Below are 25,614 nucleotides of genomic sequence, written 5' to 3' on the forward strand. Positions count from 1 at the left end.
AGCTACAGGGACTAACGTTTTAAGAGAACAAGCAGGAAGGTATGCAATACCATAGAAAACTTCATCTATCACTCCCGCTGACTGAAATGTTGATGTTTCTGTTCTTTTTATGTAATCATATATAAATTATATAGCCTGCGTTTGACTCTTCAATAACATTCCCTATTTTCTGCCCTGGCAAGTACGCTGTTTGTGGGCACAGCAATAAAAAAACAAATGAATTCTTCGTCTGACAATTCTTACCGTTAGACCATTTTCGCCCGCGCTACTCGATTCTTGGCCTATCCCCCTTCGTGGCTGTGGGCCATGGTTTGAGATTATTGTAATCATCATCGTCACCATCGTCACAATGTGGATGAAAAGAAATGTTGTATTCAAAAGATTGTGTAAGCATGAAGTGCTCATTTCTTTAACACACCATGTGTGTACGGCATTTGTTTCACCACATTCTCCTACATGATGTGCCCGACAACGTTCTGCATCATGGTCTTCGCTTAGGATTGTTGTATAATACCCGCCGTGGTTGCTCAGTGGCTATGGTGTTGGGCTGCTGAGCACGAGGTCGCGGGATCAAATCCCGGCCGCGGCGGCCGCATTTCGATGGGGGCTAAATGCGAAAACACCCGTGTGCTTAGATTTAGGTGCGCGTTAAAGAACCCCAGGTGGTCAAAATTTCCGGAGTCCTCCACTACGGCGTGCCTCATAATCAGAAAGTGGTTTTGGCACGTAAAACCCCAAATATTATTATTATATTATGTTGTATAATGGTGAATCTAATCTAATCTAAGTAAACTTGCAAAAAAGCGCACATTTTGCATCGATACCTCCCCAACGGTGTCGTTATACTTATCTGTGTGTTTCTTTCCCTTTCCTTGCCTTCACGTCAGTCATCAGGCCAAAATTAAACGCCCTTTGGTCACCCACTCGGTTTCTTCTCTCTCTCTCTCTTTCCCCTACAGCGAACCAAGGTTCTATGGAACGACGCACCTTTCAGTTGCAACCATGCGTTCCTCACTAGCGAAGTACATTTATATTTATTTATGGAACAATGCACGTAAATAGTTCAAGAGATTATTTCAACTAGATCACTAGGTAGGTGTTCAAGCCAGTACGTGCGGTAAATCATATTTCAGGGCTGAAACATTACAAAAAATGATCCAACCACACAAAAATTAAAGTAGTCCACCCCCCCTCCCCAGTACAGTAGCAGCATTCAATTTCATTTGCATCTACATTTACCCTACAGCACGCGCGGTACGTCATATTTAAGTGCTTATGTCTAAAAAAAATAAATTGCGTAAAAATTACAAATGTTCCAGTGCAATAGCAAGATTGAATTCAATCGAAGCACATAATAACGCACAGACTCACCAATGCAGTTTCTCGGGCCAGCAGAGAAAGGAACGAACGCAAAAGGGTGTCTCCCTTTCACGTTTTCAGGAAGAAACCTGTCTGGAATGAATTCTTCCGGCTTGGGGAATACTTCTGGGTCATGATGCAGGTTGTAAATGCCAATTTGGATCCACGCGCCTTTAGGTAGCTTTCGGCCAGCTGGGAAAGAAGGTGGGACTACGTCAAACAGCGAATTCTTGTCATCTTAACTTCTTGCAAAATCATTAGAATAATCCGACGTCAGTGGCTATGGTGTTGCGCTGCTGAGATCGAGGTGACGGGTTGGATCCCGGCCGCGGCGGCCACATTTTCAGGCGAGAGGAACGCAAGAACGGTTCCTTGATGTACACGTTAAGGAACCACAGGTGGTCAAATTTAATCCGAAGTCCTCCACTATACGGCGTCTCTCATAATCAGATCGTGGTTTCGACGCGTAAAACTTCATAATTATATATATTATTGAAATGTGTCAGCGTCGCGCTATCCCTCCCCCAAAGTTACACGAACGCACATGCAGCTTCCACTGTGCCTTATTATTATTATTATTATTATTATTATTATTATTATTATTATTATTATTATTATTATTATTATTATTATTATTATGTTTGCATACATAGGACAATCACAGCCAGAAGAAAGAGAGCTACCTGGCCACTGCCACAAGGAGTGGCACAACACCTGCAGCTCTAAAAGAGAAAAGGCACACAGATAACGAACAGTGAGTCAATAAGAGAGAGTAAGCCGTAGGGGCATGGAAAATGAAAAAAAAGTAAGATAAAGAAGGTTAGGTACAACCACAAGAATAAAACATGCTTGTTTGTCACTCACTCACCGGGCGGCACTTGGCGTCTTCTAATAGTCCACAAGTTAGCACAAAATTAGCGCCTTATTTCAAGCTATAATTGAAAGTATAGATTTGTCGTCTTCAAGATCGGTAGAAGGCTCTTCGTGCTTGGTCACGTTTGGACGGGACCAGCGGGAAATGTCATGTCATTCATTGTAGCACACCTTAAGCCAAGTGGATGGTAATCTCCGTAAAGGGCAACCCGCCGTGTAGTATAGGAGAGACAGTTCGATATTAAATGACCAAGTGTTTCTGTTGCACCTCCAGGAAGCACAGGATGCACTGAGTGTCAGCCCAATTGTCGGTGCAACCGCTCAGCCACCATGACATCTCATAATCGAAGCTCCAGTACCCTTCCCCCCCCCTCCCCCCCACCCCCCGGTTAGCTCAGTTGGCAGATGCAACGAGAAGGAAAGGGCTTAATCAAAGGTTAAGTGCCCGGACCTGGATGGTGTTTTGTTCGACACACGAGGCTTCCTTTCTGAGCGACCAGTGTTCTAGCTTCCTGCTATACCCTCTGGCAGATGACAACTTAAGCCCACCTTTCGGCATTCAACATTACTGGTTCGCCATATGGAATAAGTGTACCTACTCAAGATTAGCATTAAAATACAGTGTAAGCATTGTAGGTAGACACGCCATGAACAACGTTTATAGAACCTTGGTTTTATAAACGTTGAAACAGACGCCGCCAAATAGCATGCGCCTCAAAGGATGGTAATTGTACTTGTGTATTTGCGGACATACGTCCCTCAGCATGCTTCTGTGCTTGAAATTTACTGTTTTTGTTAAGTACTGCTTCTTTGTGGACTTACATATACGATAGTCTGTATCACTGAAGCTTGCTACTACACTCTCAAAGAAACTTGCACCCTTTGAGGTTTATCTTGTCCCACAACGATAATCGCCATCTGTCAGGCCCGCATTTTTTTTTTTTTTGAACGCCACGAGCCCGGTATTTCTAAGTGACGAACGGCTTGCGGGTTATCAGCGAGACACAGCATTCTTGACAGGAAAGCGAGTGACGAGCTTCCAAGAAAGGAAATGCAAGCAAGGCAGATGACGATTATTGTTGTGGGACCAATATACACCCCAAAGGGCACAACCTTTTCAAGAGTGTAGCACTTGCATCTATTTTACAGTAAACGTACGCGATGAGTAGCCGAAGGCTATCTGATGCTGACATTTCTGTAATAAATAAAAAAAAACGTACGCCTGATAGGCTACTTTAGGCAAACTACGCTTCAGCAAATAATAAAAAAAACTGCTAGAATGTAGTGACTGATTTCCCTTTCACTATCAAAATTATGGGGCTTTACGTGCCAAAACCACCTTCTGATTATGAGGCACGCCGTAGTGGAGGACTCCGGGAATTTTGACTACCTGGGGTTCCTTAACGTCCACCTAAATCTAAGTACTCGGGTGTTTTCGCATTTCGCCCCCATAAATATGCGGCCACCGTGGCCGGGATTCGATCCCGCGACCTCGTGCTCAGCACCCGAAGTTATATATCCACTGATCATATATCATATATCCACTGAGCAACCACGGCGGGTTCCCTTTCACTATTAGTGCCAACAAACTAGGAGCAGGCGAGAAAGGGAAACTGCCAGCCAGAGTCAGAATTTCAGCAAGACTTGTTTTCGTGATGGCCCCTGACAAAAGCGCCAACATCTCCTAATTATCAAGCGTTAAAAAAAGAAAACGTCCATCTTCCTGCGAACCCTTTCAGATACATTTTCAGAATCCTGCGTGATCTTGAAAAAAAAGAAAAAGATCGAGCACTCTGGTAAACACTGACAGAACTTTGTTGTCACCTGAAGTACTCCCAAAAACTCCTGGAATACACTAAGAGGCTCCCTCGCAATCTGAAGAACCACGTAGTGCTTCTAAGTACTCGGGTGCACGCAGCAGCAGGCAGATGCGTCCTGTCCTCAGCGGCGTTCATTTTCATGTACACCCGTCGTAAGCGAGGCCTCCGCGAGGTGCCCTTTCTATAGTTTGCCTTTGCAAACTGGGGAAAGGGCTCTTGAAATTAATTTCAAGTGGATACGTCTTGCAAGCTCACCGGCTACAATTCGTAAATTGCAATATGTGCCGCAAAGTAAATAATTAAGCAGTTAATCAGTGACTGTTTGATTAGTCGAATATGCGTTTTGATTTCTCGTGCTAGTAATGTCCGCCTCTTCGCACAATTCAGTTCAATGACAACAATTATGCCATATCTGAACCAGGCGATCTTTCAAAATTCCATAAAACTTAAACGTAATAACCCTGTATAATTCACATGCATTGAAACGTAGCGCTTCATCAGTATGAATGCTCAGATATTTGAATGAAGAGTTGCCTAGCATATATTACAAACATTTCCTGATTATAATTCAAATAAGTCTTTTTTTTTTACACTCGACGAAGTGAGCAAATGCTTTCGAGGTTGTTTGGACTACCATAGCTCAGCGCGCAGGGGCTTATGCAGCAACAACAAAATTATGCCTAGATTTACTTCGGTCTTTTAGAACATTAAGCCGTCATTTGGTGTTCGTTCTGATTTTTATGAGGCAATAGGCGTCACGGCCACTCATATATATATTCATGCCACGTCATGTTATGTCGAGTCATGCTTTATTTTATTTTTGTGTTTTCCTTATCCCTTTATTTAACGATCTGTAAATGCTTTTCTTTCAAGTAAACTGACTTTGTTGACATTGATATGTTTAATGACATGTATGTTTAATGGGACATAAGTATAACTTCGCTGTTCGTTTCAGCAAGAGAATGGGTGGATTTCTTTCTTTTTGTGACATTAGCTGTATATATATATTGTTTTTCACAATGCTCTTCGCGATGCCAGTGCTTCCTACAAGCCCAGCCTGGCCTCTGCACAAACAAAGCACTCACTCACACTCGCACACTCGAATTCTGGCCTTAAGAAAAGGCAGATTATACTATATTTCTATGGGCACACGGTGACCTGCAATGGACGACTAAAGCTTTCTGCTTCGAGACAAAATAGGGAAAAACCTTACCGACCATGACGTCTTGCTCGCATGTTCTAGTGATATATGGAACTGATGGATACAATCGCTGGGACTCCTGTAAGGAAAGACAAAACACTCGCAAAACGAAGTGCGGATAGCTTTATACGCATAAAATCAAATGGCGCGATCTAAGATAGGCCAACATCGGAGGCGAAGCAAAGTAAAAAGCAGTTGCAGACACTCAAACTGTCTGTAATTATGCATATATTATCCAAATGAAAAAAAAAGAGAAAAATCCGTGAATGTACACGTTCTGCACGGTTTGCACCAATACGCAGCCGTACTTTCCTTTCGGCAGGTAAAACTGGTTTTGCTCTTTATGTTTTTCCCCTTCATTGATCCCCCGCCGATTCAAGGCTGCAGGCGAGAGTGAATGACCGCTCCCTGCGTTCGGCCCTGGAAGTGGGACAGTGACGTCGCTTAGACGTGTCAAGTGATGTGTTCCAGACCACCAAGAAGACATCGGATTCTGAAACCTCAGGGTGAAACACGTGTAACGGCCAGTGTCTCCCCGCTATCCCTAGAGGCAGCGCCACTTTTTGACTGGGTGAAAAACTGAACGTTTTGAGTGTTAACTTTCCTTTAATCTACTCAGTGTAATCAAAGTTCATTTTAAATGTTCAGTTGCGCACAACCTTTATCTAGTGGTATAACTGACGCTTAAGTCCTGTCATATGTGATCCGCTAGGCCAGCATGGTAAGGAAAGGTCCAGGCAGTGATTTCAAACGTGACGTAAAGGTTTCGTCGCAAAGGATTTTACGTGACGCAAAGGTTTTTACGTCACGTAAACGTGATGTAAAGCACGAGTTTAAAGATAGTGCTGGCTTTCTTTTTTATTTTAGCATCTGAAGCTTCACCTAAATAATTTTATTCCTTTATTAGACAGTCAAGAGGTTGAACTGATGCACTGTGGGCGTGGTCTGTGAATATTTCCTGCTTCAAATAATTCACGCGCTTACTTAATTTTATTTCTGCTAATGATTTCCACTTCTCATGGTACCTAACGAAGAACTAAATTCTCTTAGGTCAAGCTACTGCTCCTGGTAGCGAATAGTTGGGCACAAGCGCAATGCGTATTTTGGCGTAGCTAGACATATGTTTTTTTTTAATTATGGGGTTTTACATGCCAAAACCACTTTCTGATTATGAGGCACGCCATAGTGGGGGACTCCGGAAATTTCGACCACCTGGGGTTCTTTAACGTGCACCTAAATCTAAGTACACGGGTGTTTTCGCATTTCGCCCCCATCGAAATGCGGCCGCCGTGGCCGGGATTCGATCCCATGACCTCGTGCTCAGCAGCCTAACTCCATAGCCACTGAGCAACCACGGCGGGTTCAGGAAAAACGTGACCAATGACAAGAGTAATCACTTGATTTGAAAACGTATGCTGTGCTGCTAAGGCGGAGGGCACGCGATCAAAACACGAACACGGCGGCTGCATTTCCATAGGGCGAAATGCAAGAAAACACATGTATCATGAATCGGGTGCGCGTTAAAGAACCACAGGTGGTCAAAATAATTCCGGTGTCCCCCCCCCCCCCTACAGCGTGCATCATAATTATATCGTCGTTTTGGCGCGTAAAACCTCGCAATGTAATAGTTAATTACAAAACTACCCTTAAATCTAATTGATTAGACTTACATGTAGTTCGGTACGTACAAGTCTGGCGCTTTGGTGTCACCTTTGCCTCAATAACCACCATTTTCTCTCTTTGTGTATGCGTGTGCTGTTTTTCTTTCTTCAAAGTGAATAAGGACGCGAAATTTTGTGGCACGCGGCGCTACAGTGCACCCAGACAGCGAACTCAGGCCGATATGAGGACCGGTAAAAGAAACGCGCTTATCAAGCGTCACTACTACGATCTGCTACGTGCGCACTCCTACGCCATCCTGTTTAGACGAGATCGCTATTTCAACCAAGCATCCGCTTCCAAGCGTTGCTTGCGTAGTACATAGATAAGCACAGAACACTCGAGCGCGATGCTGCGCTATGCAGATCACCAGATTAGCTTCGTGTCGTCTGCTGCGTTGCTCGGTTGCACCAAAGCTGCATGCGCTGAATCCAACTGCACTCGCAGTAACGTTGCACTTGCACGAGCAGACTCGTAGCGATGAAACCAGCCTTGTGTTTGCGCCCCGCATGCAAACAGCTGGCTATTTCCCTCGGAGGCACATGAACCGCACTGCCTTCAAGCAAATTGTTCTCCCTTGAGGGAAATGCATTTGTTTATTTTTCTGAATTACTTCCAGCTTTCACAGAAGGCCTTAGGCAGGAGTGGGATGTACATAGCAAAAGAGCAAAAATATATAGCGAAAAAAAAACGAGCTTAACAATACGGGAATCAAGTAAAAGAATACACAATCTGACAAGACGGGAGTATAAAAAAATCAGAGTTGATCATCCCACTCGGGGAGCTGGCCTGTGGCGAAAAAGGTGGGTCGAATGACTTGCACATCGGTACACTGTTCGTACAGTAAATGTGACGAAAAGTAAAGAAATTTGGTTCCTTCCTTGAACAGCTGGAGGTAACCAGAGGGAACAAATTGCTTTTCTGTGATGAAAAACTTTACGTCTATCTAGTTCATTAAAGCCCAATCTGGTGAAACCGCCGGCCTTTTATAGTATCAATCGTCACTAACAGCGCATACATAGACGGAAGACAAAAAAGGACGACGTAGACAAGCGCTGACTTCCAACTGATTTTTATTTTCAGAAACAAACGTATATACCCTAAACACCAAGACAAAAGCACCTTCTACAAGCAGCAACCCGACATGAGAATGCATTCAGAATTTGTTACCTACGAGAGGTACGAGAGCGCATGTGCGACCTCAGGAAAACCAGTTCTTTGTCTGTTAGTGCGATTGATGGCTTACAATCGAGTCGCCATCGGCAATCGCTGCTGCTTCAATGATAATTCTGGTACGTTCATTGGAATGCCTAGCTAAGATAGTCATCTCCTCCAAAATTGGGACGCAGCCGCATTGTGCGCAGTGTACCCCTAGAAAGCCTTCCCGCCCTTTGCGCACTTTATTGCTGTGTTCTTGTAACCTAACGTTAAAACATCTACCAGTCTGTCCTATATAAGACCTACCACATTTCAGGGGTATCTTATACACTACACCTTTCGAACAAGCTGTAAACTTCTTCCTATGATTAATGCTGCAAATACTACGTTTCTTAGCAGCAGGATTGGTTCTGACACAAAGCTGGGCAAGTTTTTTTGGAGCGGAGAAAACAACGTCGATACCTGCTCTTTGTCCTATTTTCTTAAGTTTGTGGGATATTCCATGGATGTACGGGATAACAGCAGTTTTTTTAGTTCGTTCATGTACCTGAGACTCAAAGCCTTTTATATGCTGCAAGCAAGCGCAAGGCTGAATTCTCCGTGACAGTGATGCGCTACTAAAGCGGCATTCTTTTGAGTGCAACAAGGGCTTGCCGAACACTAAATGCAACAGACGATCCGAGGCCACGTTGTCAACCGTCAATGTGCATGCGCAGGCTTGATTCGATGCGCGGCCACGCTGGCTACAATGTCACTTCATGCAGCCTGGCCGCCTGGCCGCACGCGCTCGTGTTCGCCCGAACCTTCTCATCGCTGTACATACGAGGTGAAGGGCCTCGATGCCAGTGCCGAAGCGGAACAAGCTCATGTGCACTGCACAGCAGTGAACGGACCTTTACTTAGCAGCGATGCCTGTATTTTGAGTTAGCAAATGTTTTAATACCGAGAACTGCACCCGTGAGCTGAAAAACAACAATTTTTTAGAGCATTTGTCCTTTAAAAACAGAAAGTGTTTCTAAAGCGACTATTAATCAGTAACGCCACCAAGAACCTTGCAACATAAGTGACAAGGTTCCACTGCCCTCTTAGTTACAGAGTGTTCTTTTTTTATTTTATAGACCATACAATATTTTGCAAATACCCTGTGGCAGATAGCGCAATTATAGTTTTTGAGCTCGATTACTCGAAGAGGTGGGTGGAAAAAACAAAACAAGCCTGTTGCCCTTGAAGCCCACAATATCAGTTCTTTTTAAGGGATAGGATGTCCAGATCTCTCTTTTCTTGTTCATTGACTCGGTGCGTACCTTCAAATGTGCGCGAAACTGTGCTCTATCTCTCTCTCCTCTCTTTCTCTTTTCATCCCTATACCCCCTTCTCCCAGTGCAAGGTAGCAAACCGGACGTGTGTCTAGTTAACCTCCCAATCTTTACGTACTTCTCTCTCTCTCTCTCTCTCTCTCTCGCGCGCGCGCGCGCACATTTTTTTCTCGTTCCCTTAACCCAACGCAGAATTACAGAAGTGGATCATGTTCTGCCACCAGAGCTCTTCACCTCTCTTGTTAACATTAAGTCCAAACACCAAGTCCTTCCTCTTCCATCGACGAGTTTACATAACAGCCAATAACTCCAGTCTTACTGTGAAATCCTACCTTCAGTGCTTTCACTTTCGTGGAATGAATGTAAACAGATTCGGGAGCTAAACCCCTTAATGAGGCAGTACAAGCGATAATTCAAGCCTCCCAGGATGCTGCACTTTCGGCATCCCTCCGGTGCTTTTCATTTAAAGGCTGCATCGTCCCTTGCCTGCACAACCCTGCGTGGAATGCATCTCTTCTTGTCATTTAGTTTAATCTTGTGGAAACCCTGAAGGCTTGCAATCAAGATCAATTAATCTAAGTGTGAGCCTTCACTTCTCAAATGATTCACGGAAACAGGCAGTGCACGCATACGTACAGCATACAATGTCTTCCCCGGACCACGGCACTGAGTCCGGACCGCTGTATTCTGGGCTGCAGAATGGCTGCTTGTCATGCACAATCAATCATACGCAAGCCATGTAGAGCATGCACTGATAATTGAATGCATGATATTTTCACAACGCTTCTCACCTTTAGGCAGCATTCCATGTACTTCATTTGCTTCAAGTCTTCCGAAGTTATAGGCCGGGTCTGGTTGTCGCCAAATATGGTGTCCAGCTCTTGGTGCATGAGTTCCTGGTGCTCCGAGTACAGACCAAAGAGATAGAGAGCCCAGCTCATTCCCATGGCTGTTGTGTCGTGACCCTTTAAATTCGTTGCATACAACATTTTACATAACACAAGCAAAAGATAAGACATTGCTGTAGCAAATAATACAGGCTTTATCAAAGGCTTTCTTTAATTAGAGAACTGCTCTGCCATGTCCTCAGAACATGTAGCGGTGACATTAATTTGTCTTGGCGATCCCAGAAACAGTCAGTGAATGGCACAAGCCACAATGCAGAGGTGAAGTTGTTTTGTTACATCCTGAGCTAGTCACCTTTAGGCGTCTTTTTTTCTCCATCATTGTAGAGCATTTCAACTTTCCACTCAGCTTCGTCAAGAGGAAGATATAGCTGGGGGCTAACTCCTATCCCTCAATTCAACGACATGTTAAAGCGCAGAAATGCTCTCATGAGACCAACATTGGACCGATTTGAATTAATTTCGTTTGATTTGAAAAAGTTGAAGTCTAGCAAGTATATGAAACATAATTTTGATTTAGACTCTCATGTTTGTGCAGAAGCACAAACATGAGAGTTCCGGGCTTCTGGGTGTGAGGGGCGGCTATGATTTGCACGCGGTCCTCCTTTCTTACCTTCGCTAGTTGTCTTATCACGGTCAATGATAACCCTTACTGATGCTGCCGCACGGATTCTCAAGCCGAGCATATGATTGCAGAATGGTTCTGCAACCAAACAAAATTAGAACTCAACAGTTGACCTTTGGTATTAAAGACAGAAAATCTATGGGCACATTGCTGAGCTAAACTGCGATAGGCGAAAGCCTATGACTGCCTCTGTTGCTGTTGTCTGAACTGTTTGAAGCGTCTGAACGTCTGAAACGCACGCCGCCGTGGCCGCGAGCATGGGATGCAATCACATCCCTATGGCTGCAATGTTTGTCGCCGATGTGCGCGCACCCCCACGCGCATGTCCGCGCTCTTCCACGCGCCCGCTCGCACAGCGCTACTGGCATGGCGCCTCCTCTCCTTGGTTCCCTCGCCGGTGATCACCGCTTTCCTGCGTCCACCACGGACTGCACCCAGACATTCATGAGCCACTAAAGGCTTACGGATTAAAAAAAAGCCACTCTAAGATGTCAAAAATTATGTAACGCTTACTGCACTGATCATAGTTTGCTTCTAACGTCCAGAGGTGAGAACCGTTAGAGTAGAACACGAGAGCGCCAGACCGACAGTGCCGTCTGCGCCGTCTGCTGATAACCAGTGTTGCTATAGGCGAGGGCGCAGAGTTCTCGGCACTAGGCCTGCTGCGCACAGCACGCGTGAAAACCATGACTTATATCGTTCACGTTATGAACGGAGCCCGCTTTTCTCATTTATATAGTTTGTTTGTTTGTTTGTTTGTTTGTTTGTTTCATTTTGGAGGCGTAACTTCACGCCTGGTGTGCAGGCTACAAAAAAGTAATGATAAACAAGCCTCCGTCCATGTCTTACGCAAAATCGTAGTTTTGGCATGCGCTAGTATGATCACAGTTCTAAACCCCTTCAGAGACAGGTACAAGCGACAGCACGCAATACTGGATTCCTGTACGTGCACTCCCGTTATGAAAGCGCTCTGTGCTCCATGCCTTTATACCAGGGAAGAAAGTATAATCAAATTATCCCCCCCCCCCCCATCCTCCCAACCCTCCATAAAAAGAAAAAGAACCAGCCTTAAACTGGCCACGCGCCACCCTTCTCTTCAATAAACATGTGTTTTCATATTTTTTTCAAGCGCATGATCACGCCATCGACCGGTGTATATCAGCAGAAGGCGCGAATGGTAGTACCAGCCATGCATTCACGTGCTGCTAGTGAACTATATCCGCTGTACAGTGCTGCGTTCAGTAATATGGCTAAAATTTTGCAGACCTTTCTGAATGGCACTGAAGATGGCAGCGAGCTCATGACGCTACTGATTCGACACCGCTGTAGCCTTGCTAATTACAATGTCTGAGGATATGTACTGTACCTCAAACATAAAAGTGTCCACTTCTTCTCGAACATCTTCTTCGGTGAAGTTTTCTGGGTCCTTGATGTGTTCTCGGAGGAGGATATCGAGGAATGGTTTCCTGATTTTTCCTTTTACGCCGTAGGTGTCACTTTCCAGCGATGTTTCCTCGAGAGATTCTTGTAGTTCAGGACACGACAGAAGCTCTTCCTTTCGCTCACGGATAACCTGTAACATTACACCGGATGGATGTGGTACAAGAAACTCGTTGCATAGCTAAAACCATTCGGATGACAGGCAAAAGAAACAGAGGACTACTTAACAAGAATAGTAATAAGGACAAGTCGGTCTATGTGTACGGCGAAAATGCACCTTCACATGCATGCCTTCATGCTGCTTTTTAATCATGATCTTCAAGGAACTCCTTGAAGTTGTCATGAGCAGCAGCTTTCTATACATTCTGTCGACTGCACGACGAAGGAACCAAGGGACGAAGGCCATTCCACCATCAATTACCACAGTTTTGAACCAGCCGATTGCATCATATTTCAGCAAAGTTCCTAATCTCATCACAGCTCCCAATTCCATGTCAACGTCGACTGCATTCATGGTAAGGGTTGTAACAGCGCACCCAAGACAAGGACAATAGAAAGAATAAAACGACGACACAGTGCTGTGTCGTCGTTTTATTCCTTCTGTTGTCCTTGTCTTGGGTGCGCTGTTACAACCCCTACCATTAATCCCAACCAACTGGCCCAACTTGCCGTTCTGATTCGACTCCATTACCCAACTTATTGAAACGCTTTGTATTGCTATAAAACATCGTAGCTAGCAGTAAACTAGTCAGCATTTGTGTGTGCTCTTCTGTATTACTTTCTGCTCGATACACTTCGTGCTTTCGCACTGAATTTTAACTACGATGACGCGTTACACCTACCAGAAATAAATATTTCTTTGGGAATAGTAGTTAGCTCCATAGCTGCAGCACGTTTGTAGCCGCAGACAGTACGTGTTCAGCCTGTGCGCATGAACCTATGGTGTGTGTGCTGTTTATGAGCTTGTGTGTATGCAACGAATGTGTAGTAGAAAATGTAAGACCCATGAATAAACCATAAAGCACTCCCATGTCTGATTTTCGTTCATGTAAGTAGGCCAAATTCTCCTATCGTCATGACTTTATTGCTTTATGTATGGCTGATTACATATGGTATACTTGTGCCGCACGGGTGCAAAGATCACCTTTCTAAACAAGTTGAAATGTTCTTTAGAAGTAATAAAATCCCCTCAACTGTCACATTCTCTTTACCGAAGGCTTCCCATATATGAAATACATGCTACTGGCCTGAATTTCGCGGCGCGGATGTTTAATTATTTTGCGTATGACACTTGGCCACTTCTTGGATATTCAACGCCACCAACTATCATCAGCAATGTTACCACGGAAGAACGGCGCCACGTTAGACATTGTCAAAAGGCACAGACATCAGCGGAAGAGATGAAGGAACTGGAGCCGTCGCCTGCAATGAAGTGCCCTAATGTGCTTTGTGGATACATTGTGGACTAAGACTTTCTTTTATATTTTTTAGTGCTTAGTCTTAGTGAAATACATGGAAGATGCAGTTGCAGTTTACGCCTTAGCAAGCGATGGCGTGCATAGATGCGCAACGGGAGAAGCCACTCAATAAAAAAAAATGTGGCTACGAGACACCTATGATGTTTCTTGCGTTGCCTTGCGTTGCTTCTTGAGCAGCGCTATTCCTGGCACGAACGCATATCAAGCATTATTTTTTCTTTCAATTTTTTTCTCAGATAGGTCAGCAAGTAATCACTAAAAAGCGTCGCATTAGTTCAGAAGAAAGTTGCTTATATTTAATCAGCGAGATCGCGAGCTCCAGCATAGCTGAACTGCAACCGCATGCAAAGGTGTATGAAAGATAGTGAATTAACATTTACAGTGTGTATTGACATGGAAGTTGACGGAAATATAGTGCGCGTGGGAACGATGTAGTAATAACCCCTCTAGGTGACAATTAATTCGGCCCATTGAAAATTATTGTCACCCCATTTCTTACACATTCAGAATAATCAAAGCGCACAGCTGTCAAAGGATTGAACATCTTCAATTCATCAGTGAGTTTTATCGAGTTTATAGAATGTGGACACCATGCGAGGATCTTTTAGAGCACTTTCAGATATGAGAGCGTCAACTTTTCATTCCTAGGATACTTGTAAATTGCCTACGTAGCTTTTTCGAGAATATGTCTGAATTAAAGCACTGCGAAAAACAATGAAAGAAGTGAGAACCAGTTGCATAGATACATACTAACTCTGTGAGCAGACGCTTCGCCATATACCTCACCAGTTTTACTAAAACACTTTACAGTTATTGTTTTAAGTTGCACCACTTTTAAATAAAGATATATTAAGCAGTTATTTCGTTTTTGAAGAACTATCAATTGGCGTGCACAACTGTGCACACGGCACCTGAAGAGGATATGAATGCGCGTTGAACCCATTATTATTATTATTATTATTATTATTATTATTATTATTATTATTAATTTGAACACGTATACACAAATATACAACGAGGGAAAAAATAAGGGAAAAAGCTGCTACCGAAAGGGACGCTACTCTTCAAGGCGAAGGGAAGGGGAACATATAAGATTGGAAATAGGAAGGAAGGAGAAAATAATGGAGTAGCACAAGCAACACAAGTCATGTAAGGGTACCGTACACAGACGCTCGATGAAAACGAAGCGCAGCCACAACAAGCAGCCAGCCTTGCTAGAGGTGGGAAAAAGGAGCTAAAGTTCTGAACGGAAGGCGTGGGCGCTCTTGCACAGGGCGATCTGCAGTGCACCTACCGCCGTCAGCGAATGAACCGCGATGGTGCGAGTGGCTCACCTTGGTCAAACATTGCGCCTTCGTGAGACGAGTGTATTTGCAGTTGCAGTAAAACGAATGCGAATCGCAAATTTGCTCTCGAAATTATCGCGTTCATTTCACCAAGAGTGAGATATTTGGCTTGAATCAATGATGCGACACGAAATGTACTCAACGCCTCGCTCTACGGATATGGCGTTTCATTCGATGAGCAGCGAAGGTGTTAGCAGGACAAAAGTCTTAATGGAAACGATGTTACGTCGACACACATTTAAAACGCATTAACAAGAGCGACAATATCACGCGGAATGTTACCTTCAGAGTAAATTGATGAAGTTCTCCAATTTTCTGATGGAACAGCTTACCAGGCTTCGAAAAACGGAATATCGCGTCTATCCAGTATAACGGTGACTCTATGCGCCGTGTGAAGCTGTGACCAAGCCTGTGCAGGTGAGAGAAATACTGAGCTTTGTAAAGTCCACATGAGTATTTTTTTCAGCGGAAGTTCAGCATGACAGCCTACCTAAAATGTACACGGCACAAAGTTTGATTAGCGATTCAAAACACTTACACTTGGATGGCTTGAACATAATCTGAATGCTGGTTACTTTGAGCATTGATGGTGTAGCCCATTATAGTATCTGAAAATGAAAGTTTTGATTTTCATAGCTATATGAAAAAAATGCCTGACGTCAAGAATACTGTGAAATGTGAGAGCATGCGGCGTGTATAGATGTAATCACACGCATCAGCTCTGCACCAAGAAAACCTTCGCTGTCAATAGGACGCACGACAACAACACTGTGGCATTATCGTGCACTTAATCTAGCACCTCTCAGCGTCAGATAATAAGGTAAGTAATGTGTAAATCAGCAAATCCTAATTGTGTCATTCAATTAGTCACACTTAGGTTAAGCACTGGTCAAATGTCCCGTTTACTTTCTCAAACACAGTGCTTCATTACCCCTGACTCATTTCATGCGTGGGAGCATAGTGCATCGAGCGGCCAGTCGCGCGCAATTTGGCGTGTAATTGTTGGCTTCTTTCACGCTCGGAAAAAAAACCGTTATGTAGCCCGTATTGAGCAACAGAAAGCTGTATCTGGAGTTTTTAATGTTGCTCTACAATTTTCTCATTGGCACTTTTAATCTAGTTATAATATTTGAGAAGTTGATCAATTAATTACGACAACTCATGTAATTAGGCGGAATGCAAAAACAATAATCAGAGTATCTCCAAGCGACAGCAAACAACATTGCCTTAGTTCTGTCTAGCTACGTGTCATTTTTAAATCTTGGTGCATGATAGTTGGGACACCCTGTATATTATTTTTATTAACAGTTGCACTTGAAGAAACTTCGTGTAACCTCGAAGCATTGTTCAGTCAAGTGAAGTGACGGCTTTTTATGAGTATTTACAAGACCTCATAGTGGGAGAAAGTTCAATTTCCCAGCATGAGTCCCCTCGCACCACCAGGAGTGTGTGGCTTCTCTCGGCTGAGCCCCGTGACAAGCGGCTTCAGTTAAACGCATTAAGGAGATATATCTGTTTTGTGCCTATTAAGTCGCACAAATGCACACCAATAAGAAAAGTCCTGTAACGCAGTTGAGAACGTTTAAGCACACGAAGGTACCACCAAAAAATCTTTTCCTCGCGCCGAACACGATTGCTTCTCGGTTGGATTTTTTTTGTTCTAATATTGGCTGGCAATTTGGGGGTGTGGCCCTCCCTCGGATGCGTCCCTTACACGGATTTATACGGTAGGAATCTTTCTTCTTGTAACTTTGCTATCACTAACACGGCTTCACCTTTCCGATGAAACTGCTGCCTCTTTTTTTTTTTTTCATTGTGAATGTGAGTAGAAGCGCTGCTGCGCATGACTGCTATTGATTCTGATTTCGAGTGAATACATCTTGGCCTCATTTCGGTTACTGAGTAAATTATATATATTTATGACCTCTGCATGCAATTGACGATGTTTCCATCTCTAATAAATGTTAATTATTAGAAGAGGTATTTTTATGAGTCGTTGGCATTGACTACTGGAAATAGAAACAAAACTGAGACACATATCATTCACGGGCATTTCACACGCCGTTGGTAAAGGACTCTGCCGAAGGGGTCACTGAAGTCTGCAGATTTATTTTCAGAATGCAAAAAGCAGGCAAAGCAATTTGAAGCGCGGTGAACACACATCGACTTATTCATTCGCTAGGCATAGTCTATCCATACCATTGCAAATAACTGTTTGTAAGCTACCTCCTTCTCTTTAAAAAGTATAATAAAATTGGGTCTGTCTATATATTTCAATATATTGTGTCTGTGCATAGCGTTCACAGTGGAAATTAGAAAAAAAAATCTGCTCAAGTGAAAAAAATACGGATGAGGTAGCCTGCCGCTGGTGCTTCTAATGCGCTTGTCCGCCTATTGTCAGGATTTGCAGAAATAAAGCAAAAGTATGAATTAAAAGCCGTGCACGTCTGCGCCAAAAATGATGCAGCAAGTTTTTTTTAGCCACAATAGAATTTTGAGTGAAAAGCTAGAGGCAACTGAAAAGAAACCTCCAATGATGTGGGTAACAGAACTCTGGTAATGACACTACCCCCCCCCCCCCTTCCACCCGGGAAACTTCAAAGGGGGTTCGATCCCCGGAGCACCCCCGTAGCCGGCGCATATGGAATAGATTAGTGCTCACATTCCATTCGTAACACTCCAGCTGGAGCCTCCTGGATTTTCAGTGCGGTTTGTTCGATGACAGCTAGGAGCGCAGACCTTAATCAGCAGTGGCCTACTGCACACGAGACGCACCGGACCCGCAACTCCCCCACTGCTCTCGACAGCCACCCATGAGAGAATGTGGCCATCATCAACCCCCTGTCCACCCGGGCAAATGTACCGTAACTGCGAATCCAGTATTCACATCGGCATGGCGGACGACTCGTGACGACTGTGGCGACTTCGTGTGGATCTGATGTTCTTTGCACTTTGCAAGCCATCTCTCAAAAGGCAGCAAGAATCACTGCGACCAATCACCACAATGAACAAGTCCTTGTTTGTGGGTCACGCCATTGTCAAGGTGCGCGCCACATCGGATCACATGGCTTGAAGCCTGTCATTAACTAAATGTGGCCTCCGGTACGACGAAGGAAAAAGAAACAGAAGGCCGAAAGGAAAGCATCAGAACGCTGCCAGGAATGCTGCAGAATATTGCAGTGAATACGGCAAGTGATTCGTCCTACGATCGTGTCGCTAGATACAAAAGCAGGTTCTTGCAATCGGTAATCCTAGTTGTTAGGTGTTCTCGCAATCTCTACGCTGAGCAATTCATCCTAGATATTTTTACTCTGAAGCTGCAATGGTACTAAGGGATGAAAATTTGGTAATTGCAGACGGGCCATTCAAAGCCGGTTGATTTTAAGCTAAAAAAGCAGGAAGTGATCGTAATCACCATAGCATGCGATTAGAATAGGTGTTTCAAGGTAGAGCCTTGCTCCGCATTACACCTTGAAAGTGCACCGCGATATAAAGCCCACTGCAAGGCTTTGTAACGTTGCACTACGCAAGGTGAGGAGTGTGAAAAGCAAAAAAAAGAGATATATTATGTTACGAAAGGTCAGATGACGACAAGTGACAAGCCTGTGTGCAAGGAGACGTTTGTTGTTTTCTTAGCGTTACGGCGCGACGCAGGCGGCAGAGACGGAGCATATTATAACTTTAGAGGTCATTCCTACCTTATCTGATAGAACATCGCTCGCGTACGATACAGAACGGGCGCCCAGCCAATCTGTGATCGCTTTTCTGTCTCGAGGCTACAGTTCCTTCAGTCGAAGGACGAATTTCGTAACGCATGACATCCGCAGATGCCTTGCAAAGCACTATAGCCAGGGAAGATGAAACAGAACGTATACACGTCGCGCGTGCTTTATTTCAGCGCTTGCATACAAAATGCCTTAAGAGTTGTTATGGTCCATACAAAAAGGATAAGGGCCCTCTTCCGATGGACGATCGCTGTTTATCATATACATAGGTTAAAGAATAGAAGCTCGTGCGAGAAATGACAGGACTTTACAAACTGCGCGTACACATGGTGGTATTGTATATATATATATATATATATATATATATATATATATATATATATATATATATATATATATATATATATATATATATATATATATATATATATATATATATATATATATATATATATATATATATATATATATATATAATAACATAGTCTATGACCACAAGCACGCGTACTTTCAGTGGCGTCATGAACACCAACACGTGCATTGACTCATGTCAAAGTCCATGAAAACTACCGTGAATAGAAACTTGCGCGCACATGCAGTGACATTATGCAGTAAAAAAAACCAATGAAAGCTAGCCAGGTATAACCCACACGTGATATATATATATATATATATATATATATATATATATATATATATATATATATATACCAGAAAAAAAGCAGTTCTGGGTCCGGGTAAATATTCACAGTGAAGTAGACGCGCGTATGAAGCGGTTTATTGACGTTTCGGCCGGGGTCCGGCCTTCATCAGGAATCATTCCTGATGAAGGCCGGACCCCGGCCGAAACGTCAATAAACCGCTTCATACGCGCGTCTACTTCACTGTGTATATATATATATATATATATATATATATATATATATATATATATATATATAAACTAGGCTAAAGACGACGTTCGTTCATGCGCGGCACGTTTAGGGTTTCAGAGCACTGCGATCGCGTAGCGGAGGCAGAAAGTCCTTTGTTTTTAACTATTTTTTCGTTTATTTGTCATCTTTCGTGAGTCGCACAAGAAAAAAAAAATATTCCGCATTTAGGTACGAAGTTAGAAAGCGCTAAACCGCGCGTCTCCATGGACTACTCAATAGCTTTCTCGTTGGATGTATTTCCTTGCATTTACGACTTGCGAAGCTGATTAATTAACCTTGAATATTTTTGTTTATTGAAAGAATATAAAAAATTGTGTGACTTGCTCTACTGAGTGGCCAGCATGCTTTAATGGCGTTCCGCCACAACAGGCCAACACACATAAGGAAGTACATTTGCTAGAATTGGCTGAAACGCCCTGTATATTATGTTACAGCGCGACAGCAAAAATGTGGAACCACTCTCTTTCTAACTGTGTTTTACTCAAAAGCTACAAGAAATAATGGCTGCCGCTCTCTTTGTATCGCGTAACAAGTGAAAGGACTATGAACTTGCGCCACCTCATAGTAGCCAATCATATAGCAAAATTGTTGTAACGCCAGCCTTTATATCAAGCGCCACCGAAATACATGTACTATAGAAGTTGAACAGGCGCAAACTCTATTGCTACCAAGCTTTCAAGGAAGAAATCTCGCTCTCTATTTTCGTGAAATGTCATATGGTTAGGTCAAGTTTTGGCACTCGTACGGAACGTAGGCACTAACATGGAGCGCACAATAATTATAAGAACTCACCGCATATAATGTCTAAAGCACAAAGGGTTACTAGTGGAACGATGTCGCAGGAACGATCTTTTCCAAGCTGGCCAAGTTTGTGTACCAAAACTTTGGACTGTTCATTGACGGCAGGCATAAAGTCCTCCAGGATTCGAAAATGGAACGCAGGCGTCAGGAGTTTCCGCCGAGAGCGCCACTTTGATCCTGAACTGTAAAAAAATAAAGCTTCCTTTACAAATATCTGGTGACCACGAAAATACCGGCTTTCTTCAGCGGAGCGTTGTCATTCGCCTGAAGTAACAACGGTACCCTTTACAACTACAGTACTCCTGGTGGAACAGCACGACACCCTACGATTCGAAATGAATAATTTGGTTCACGGTTCTGAAACGACAGTGTTATAGGAGAACGCAGGTTCAGTTCCGTTATGTTGCTTTGTTCATATGAAGTGCTGCTTGTTCACTTTTGCTTCGACATAAGCGTGCTAATCTACAGTGTTTTTTGCCTTCTTAAGACGAATATGTGAGCTATTTCTGCTGCGAGTCTCGTTTTGTCATCCGTGCTTGCATTTCTTAAAGGAATAACAAGAGCAGTGATGCGGATGTAGTCAAGGCACAAATATAATTCATGTGGTGATACTTGGATATATATTACTGTGACATGGAACCAAACAGGAATGTGAATGTTTTCATAGCGTTGCAAGAAGCACTGCACGAGGCGGGACAAGATATGAGCGCTAAGGAGGGAGCCAGCTTGACGAATGCGATAAGGACGCCAATGCCCGCCCCGCGCACGCACACATGCGGTGTGCGTGCGGGGAGCACACACGCCTTACAGGGGGTGTAGATAGACGGCGCAGAGTAACGAGTTTTTAAGAGAACTGTGGAAACCACTTGTCATATGGTGGGTTATGGTGGGTACGGGGTCGTCGGCTCTTACGGGGAAGACAGCATTAGTACGCGAGCCCATACAACTCCAGTAATTCCTCTACTTCGCAGACGCCTCCTATTTCAGTGGCGTCATGAACACCAACACGTGCATTGACTCATGTCAAAGTCCATGAAAACTACCGTGAATAGAAACTTGCGCGCACATGCAGTGACATTATGCAGTAAAAAAAACCAATGAAAGCTAGCCAGGTATAACCCACACGTGATATATATATATATATATATATATATATATATATATATATATATATATATATATATATATATATATATATAAACTAGGCTAAAGACGACGTTCGTTCATGCGCGGCACGTTTAGGGTTTCAGAGCACTGCGATCGCGTAGCGGAGGCAGAAAGTCCTTTGTTTTTAACTATTTAAAGAACATTCTACTGCCTTACATACCCCATTTAAGCTATTATGAGCGGTTGAATAAAAATGAGCTGTTTCTAAAAGGCCGTGCCATATAAAAAAAGTTAAATCTTCTTTGCAAATAAGTTTTCTTATTTTCAAAAGTCATCATGGAACTTCAATCTGTTGACGAACCTCCAATAATATGCGGCTGATAAGGCATTTCTCGTAACGCCCTCAACAGCGGCAAACCTCTCGTTTTATTTTAACACGACTCCCTTTGCTGCCTTATCGAAAGGTAATAAGCGCTGGATATGTGTTCTGGGACGACAATACATTTCAAACGCAAAGTAACTAAGTTTCAGCTCAGGGATGAATGCTGCAACACAATGAGTTTTCTGATTTTCTTTTTTTTTGCTTTTCTTATTTACCCTAGCTTGTGGTGTCACTTTGCTATCACTGTGTACCGGTTGATTACGCAGTCAGGCGAGGAAAGTTGCGAACATTTACAATATCAACTAAATAAATCACTCATTCAACTGAGTGCTATATTCGCCGTGGTGGCTCAGTGATTGAGGCGTTGTGCTGCTATAGGTTCGAGGTGGTGGCTTTGGGCTCTGCCGCGGTGGCCGCATTTCGATGGGAAATAAATGGAAGAACACTCACGTACTTTTATTTGGGTGCACGTTAAAGAATCTCAGGTGGTCAGGATGATCCGTAGTTCCCTACCATTGAGTAACTCATGATCAGGTCACGGTTTTGCACATGAAAGCACCAGTATTTAATTACTTTTAACTGGGTGTTTCGCAAGTACTACTTGCGCGTGTGCTTTATGCGCGCGGGTACGTGTAATTTATTAGCATGAATTATTTTTAATTTTCCAGCTCTTTCACCGCTTCCCAAGGTTGTAAACTGTTGAAGCAAAGGTGAAAAGCCGCATTTCATAGGTTTAGCAACCAGGTTTCTAAACAAGTGCAGCTGCTTGCACGTATTGTTGTGATGCATTCACCCTCCGTTAAACTGCGGCAAATTTCATCGATATTCTATGCAGTGCAAGAAACCCGCACTCCACAGAGTACACGCACTGTGCGATGAACATAAGAAAAAAAGAATCGGAAAGAAACGAGACCACTTCAGCGCGCGTGAATAGCGAAGGACTTGTTAGATAGGTGATCCCTGATGAGATAATACCTTATTTTTATTTGATATTGATTCGTTAATTTAACCTTCCCTGATAAGACTGGCAACGAAGCTTGACATTGCGGGAATGTTAATCACAGAACATGCATATAATGAAAGACGTAGGAAGGTGCGACTATATAAAAGTATCCCCCATGCATATTCATTTCCCTATATGAAATATCCTTACATAGCAATAAACAGAAAAAGTCTCATACAAAATATTCGTCTTTTTACTAGCAGTGTGCTGCTGTAACGTCGTTTTATTCTCCTCCCATTCTCTCTTTCCGTTTTTAGCCGCAAAAGTTAGTATAAAACACAACAAAGAGTACGAAACGATAGAAGAAGCATTTACCTTGTAAGAAGACCAGTTCCAAGCCATGGCCTTAATAGGTCGTATTCATGACCTTTCTTAAGTATTGTATTACTTGTCAAAAGTTCCTGAAAAAAAAAAGTAGAGCCTTCAGACTTGCACCACTCACAATGATTTCGGTCACAAGATATACTCATCTTTATAATTACCTCAATAGGATCAGCTTTGAACACTACTAGAGTGGGCTTAGTGGCGTCATAATAGTGAAGCATGCCATGTTTCTGGTACATTCGAGAAAATCCGACGGACAGCTGGAACAAATCTGTTAGCAGAAACAAAAGACAGCTCATAGAGGCACTCACAGAAACAGCTCATAGAGGCGCACACGTAGAGCGTCAATATTGGTGCCTCGTTGGCTTACGCAACGCGACACGGCTGAACGCGAGTATCGCTGAAGCCATGCGGTGTGATCAAATCAGCCGGCGCAGACAGAAGATCCAAGGTTAACGGCTCTTACGGTTTCAGCTAGACGACGCACGACTGCCACCAGGGTAAGATGGCATAGGGGACTGCGCCAGCTGATGAAACGATAATAGATGGACACCGAGGCAAATTGCCAGAAGCAGGACGTGCCCCTACTGCTCGAGCAAACGTGCGAGTAGTGTGAGAGCTTACGCGTTCCGACGTCCAAACGATGCGCCTCTTTGGAAAGGGTCCGATGTATCCACCATGCGGTCAGCATGGGGATGGGCTCCGTTAGCCCGGGAAACTTCTCCATGTAGACCATCGTCTCGCGCTGCTTGTGTTTAATGTAGTACAACAGGCCGGCCAAGCAGGCAAACGCACCGACAACGACGGCCACGCAATACAGCACGAATGATGCGAGTAAGGCCGGTAGAACATCGCCAAGCCCGTGAAAAAAGACTGCACCCATAGCGCTGCTTGCCGCCTCGCCGCTGGAACCCAACAGCGAGGCGGCGAAAGGAGCAACCCCTTGCTTCACAATGTCATTTTTGCTGAGCTCAAGCAAAGTCCCGATAATGCATCCGTCAATGGGGCAGCCGCCGCTGGAGGCAGGAGGCACGCTTGGGCCACGGCGCCATTCGCGGAGGCCCTCAGCTGATACTGTGCCGCTGCGCGAGGAAAGATTGCGCAGGATGGGTGTCAGACACGTGGGCTCGACGCTCCCTCCTGATTCGGTCGGTCGAACTACGCAGCCCGAAGCGCCACGCGACCGACAGTAGGCGGTCCTCGAGTTAGCACAAATTCATAGGGTAGGGGACGGGCCAGCGAGAATTCAGCCCCAGCCAGAATCACTGATGATTTGTCATCGAGGAACTCGTTACGCAGCGTAGCTGACATGGATGTTTTAAGGCCATAGTATGAAAAGGGCGTCTAAATGTGGAAATCATCCTAAAGTGAAGCTGTCGCTTCGTGATTATTGGTTGATTCGAGTGGTAACCGTCGCGGTGGAAGCGAAGACCGCAAATGCTCAGCAAAAAATAAAGAAAAAGACTAAAAATCAGCAAGAAAATGCAAAATGTCGAAAACAATAAACACAACCTGTGAGAGCCCGCCGATTGGTTTAACATGAAGAGTATCCCTCGACAACTTTTTTTTTAAACCTGACCATGCCAATCTCATCACAACGATATGCGTTTGCTTCCAACATGATATGAAACGCCTCCCCAAAGCTAAGTATACCGAAAAAGGCGCCAGTTCTCGCACTGCCTTTTTATCTCATATGTACGAACAACATGTGTGAAGGTTTAGAGGGTCAAATTCCACGACATCACGTTTGGAAATACGAGCGTGTGTAGCTGTTACGTTAGCTGCTTCTAAAAAAATCGGAGGGAGATTTTTTTCAGGTTATGTGCGTAATATCAGAAATACCACGTGCACGTTTTCTTAAAATCGGGATCGAATTTATTGAAAATCGCCTAACAAAAAACAGAATTCTACTGTCTGGGTTGTATTACCAAAGGATGCAGATATTAGACATTAATTCTATGAGCAATTGTTGTATATATACCTAGATCATTAACAAATTTAATACAATTTAATATACCACAGACGTGGCCGCCATCATGGCCCAGTGGGACGCACGGCTCGGCGGTGGGATGTACGTGGCTCCATCCCCACCACCGGATGCCCAGCGTTCTCTAAGGGTGCATGCTGCCCCCAACCAGCGTCCGGCTTTGCAGGATG

The 25,614-nt window shown here is 43.9% G+C and overlaps 1 protein-coding gene across 5 annotated transcripts in view; it reads right to left on the reverse strand.

Moving 5' to 3' along the window:
- The window catches only part of LOC135912483 (cytochrome P450 4c3-like), a 135,293-nt gene extending 109,679 nt beyond the window's left edge, over window positions 1-25,614 (reverse strand). For 2 of the 5 annotated variants that reach the window (XM_070521646.1, XM_065444923.1), the window contains exons 1-10: window positions 24,082-24,592; window positions 23,616-23,728; window positions 23,449-23,534; window positions 20,633-20,823; window positions 15,719-15,788; window positions 15,463-15,589; window positions 12,283-12,489; window positions 10,178-10,351; window positions 5,266-5,332; window positions 1,372-1,551 (exon numbers count right to left, since the gene is read on the reverse strand). In XM_070521646.1, the coding sequence (XP_070377747.1) occupies window positions 1,372-1,551; window positions 5,266-5,332; window positions 10,178-10,351; window positions 12,283-12,489; window positions 15,463-15,589; window positions 15,719-15,788; window positions 20,633-20,823; window positions 23,449-23,534; window positions 23,616-23,728; window positions 24,082-24,340 (1,474 nt within the window). In that variant the 5' untranslated portion in view covers window positions 24,341-24,592. Of the gene's footprint in view, window positions 1-1,371; window positions 1,552-5,265; window positions 5,333-10,177; window positions 10,352-12,282; window positions 12,490-15,462; window positions 15,590-15,718; window positions 15,789-20,632; window positions 20,824-23,448; window positions 23,535-23,615; window positions 23,729-23,923; window positions 24,004-24,081; window positions 24,593-25,474 lie in introns of those variants that run through there. The other 3 variants (XM_070521661.1, XM_065444921.2, XM_070521670.1) reach the window with 3 other exon arrangements.

Source organism: Dermacentor albipictus, chromosome 1, assembly GCF_038994185.2.
Source record: "Dermacentor albipictus isolate Rhodes 1998 colony chromosome 1, USDA_Dalb.pri_finalv2, whole genome shotgun sequence".
NCBI lineage: Eukaryota > Metazoa > Arthropoda > Arachnida > Ixodida > Ixodidae > Dermacentor > Dermacentor albipictus.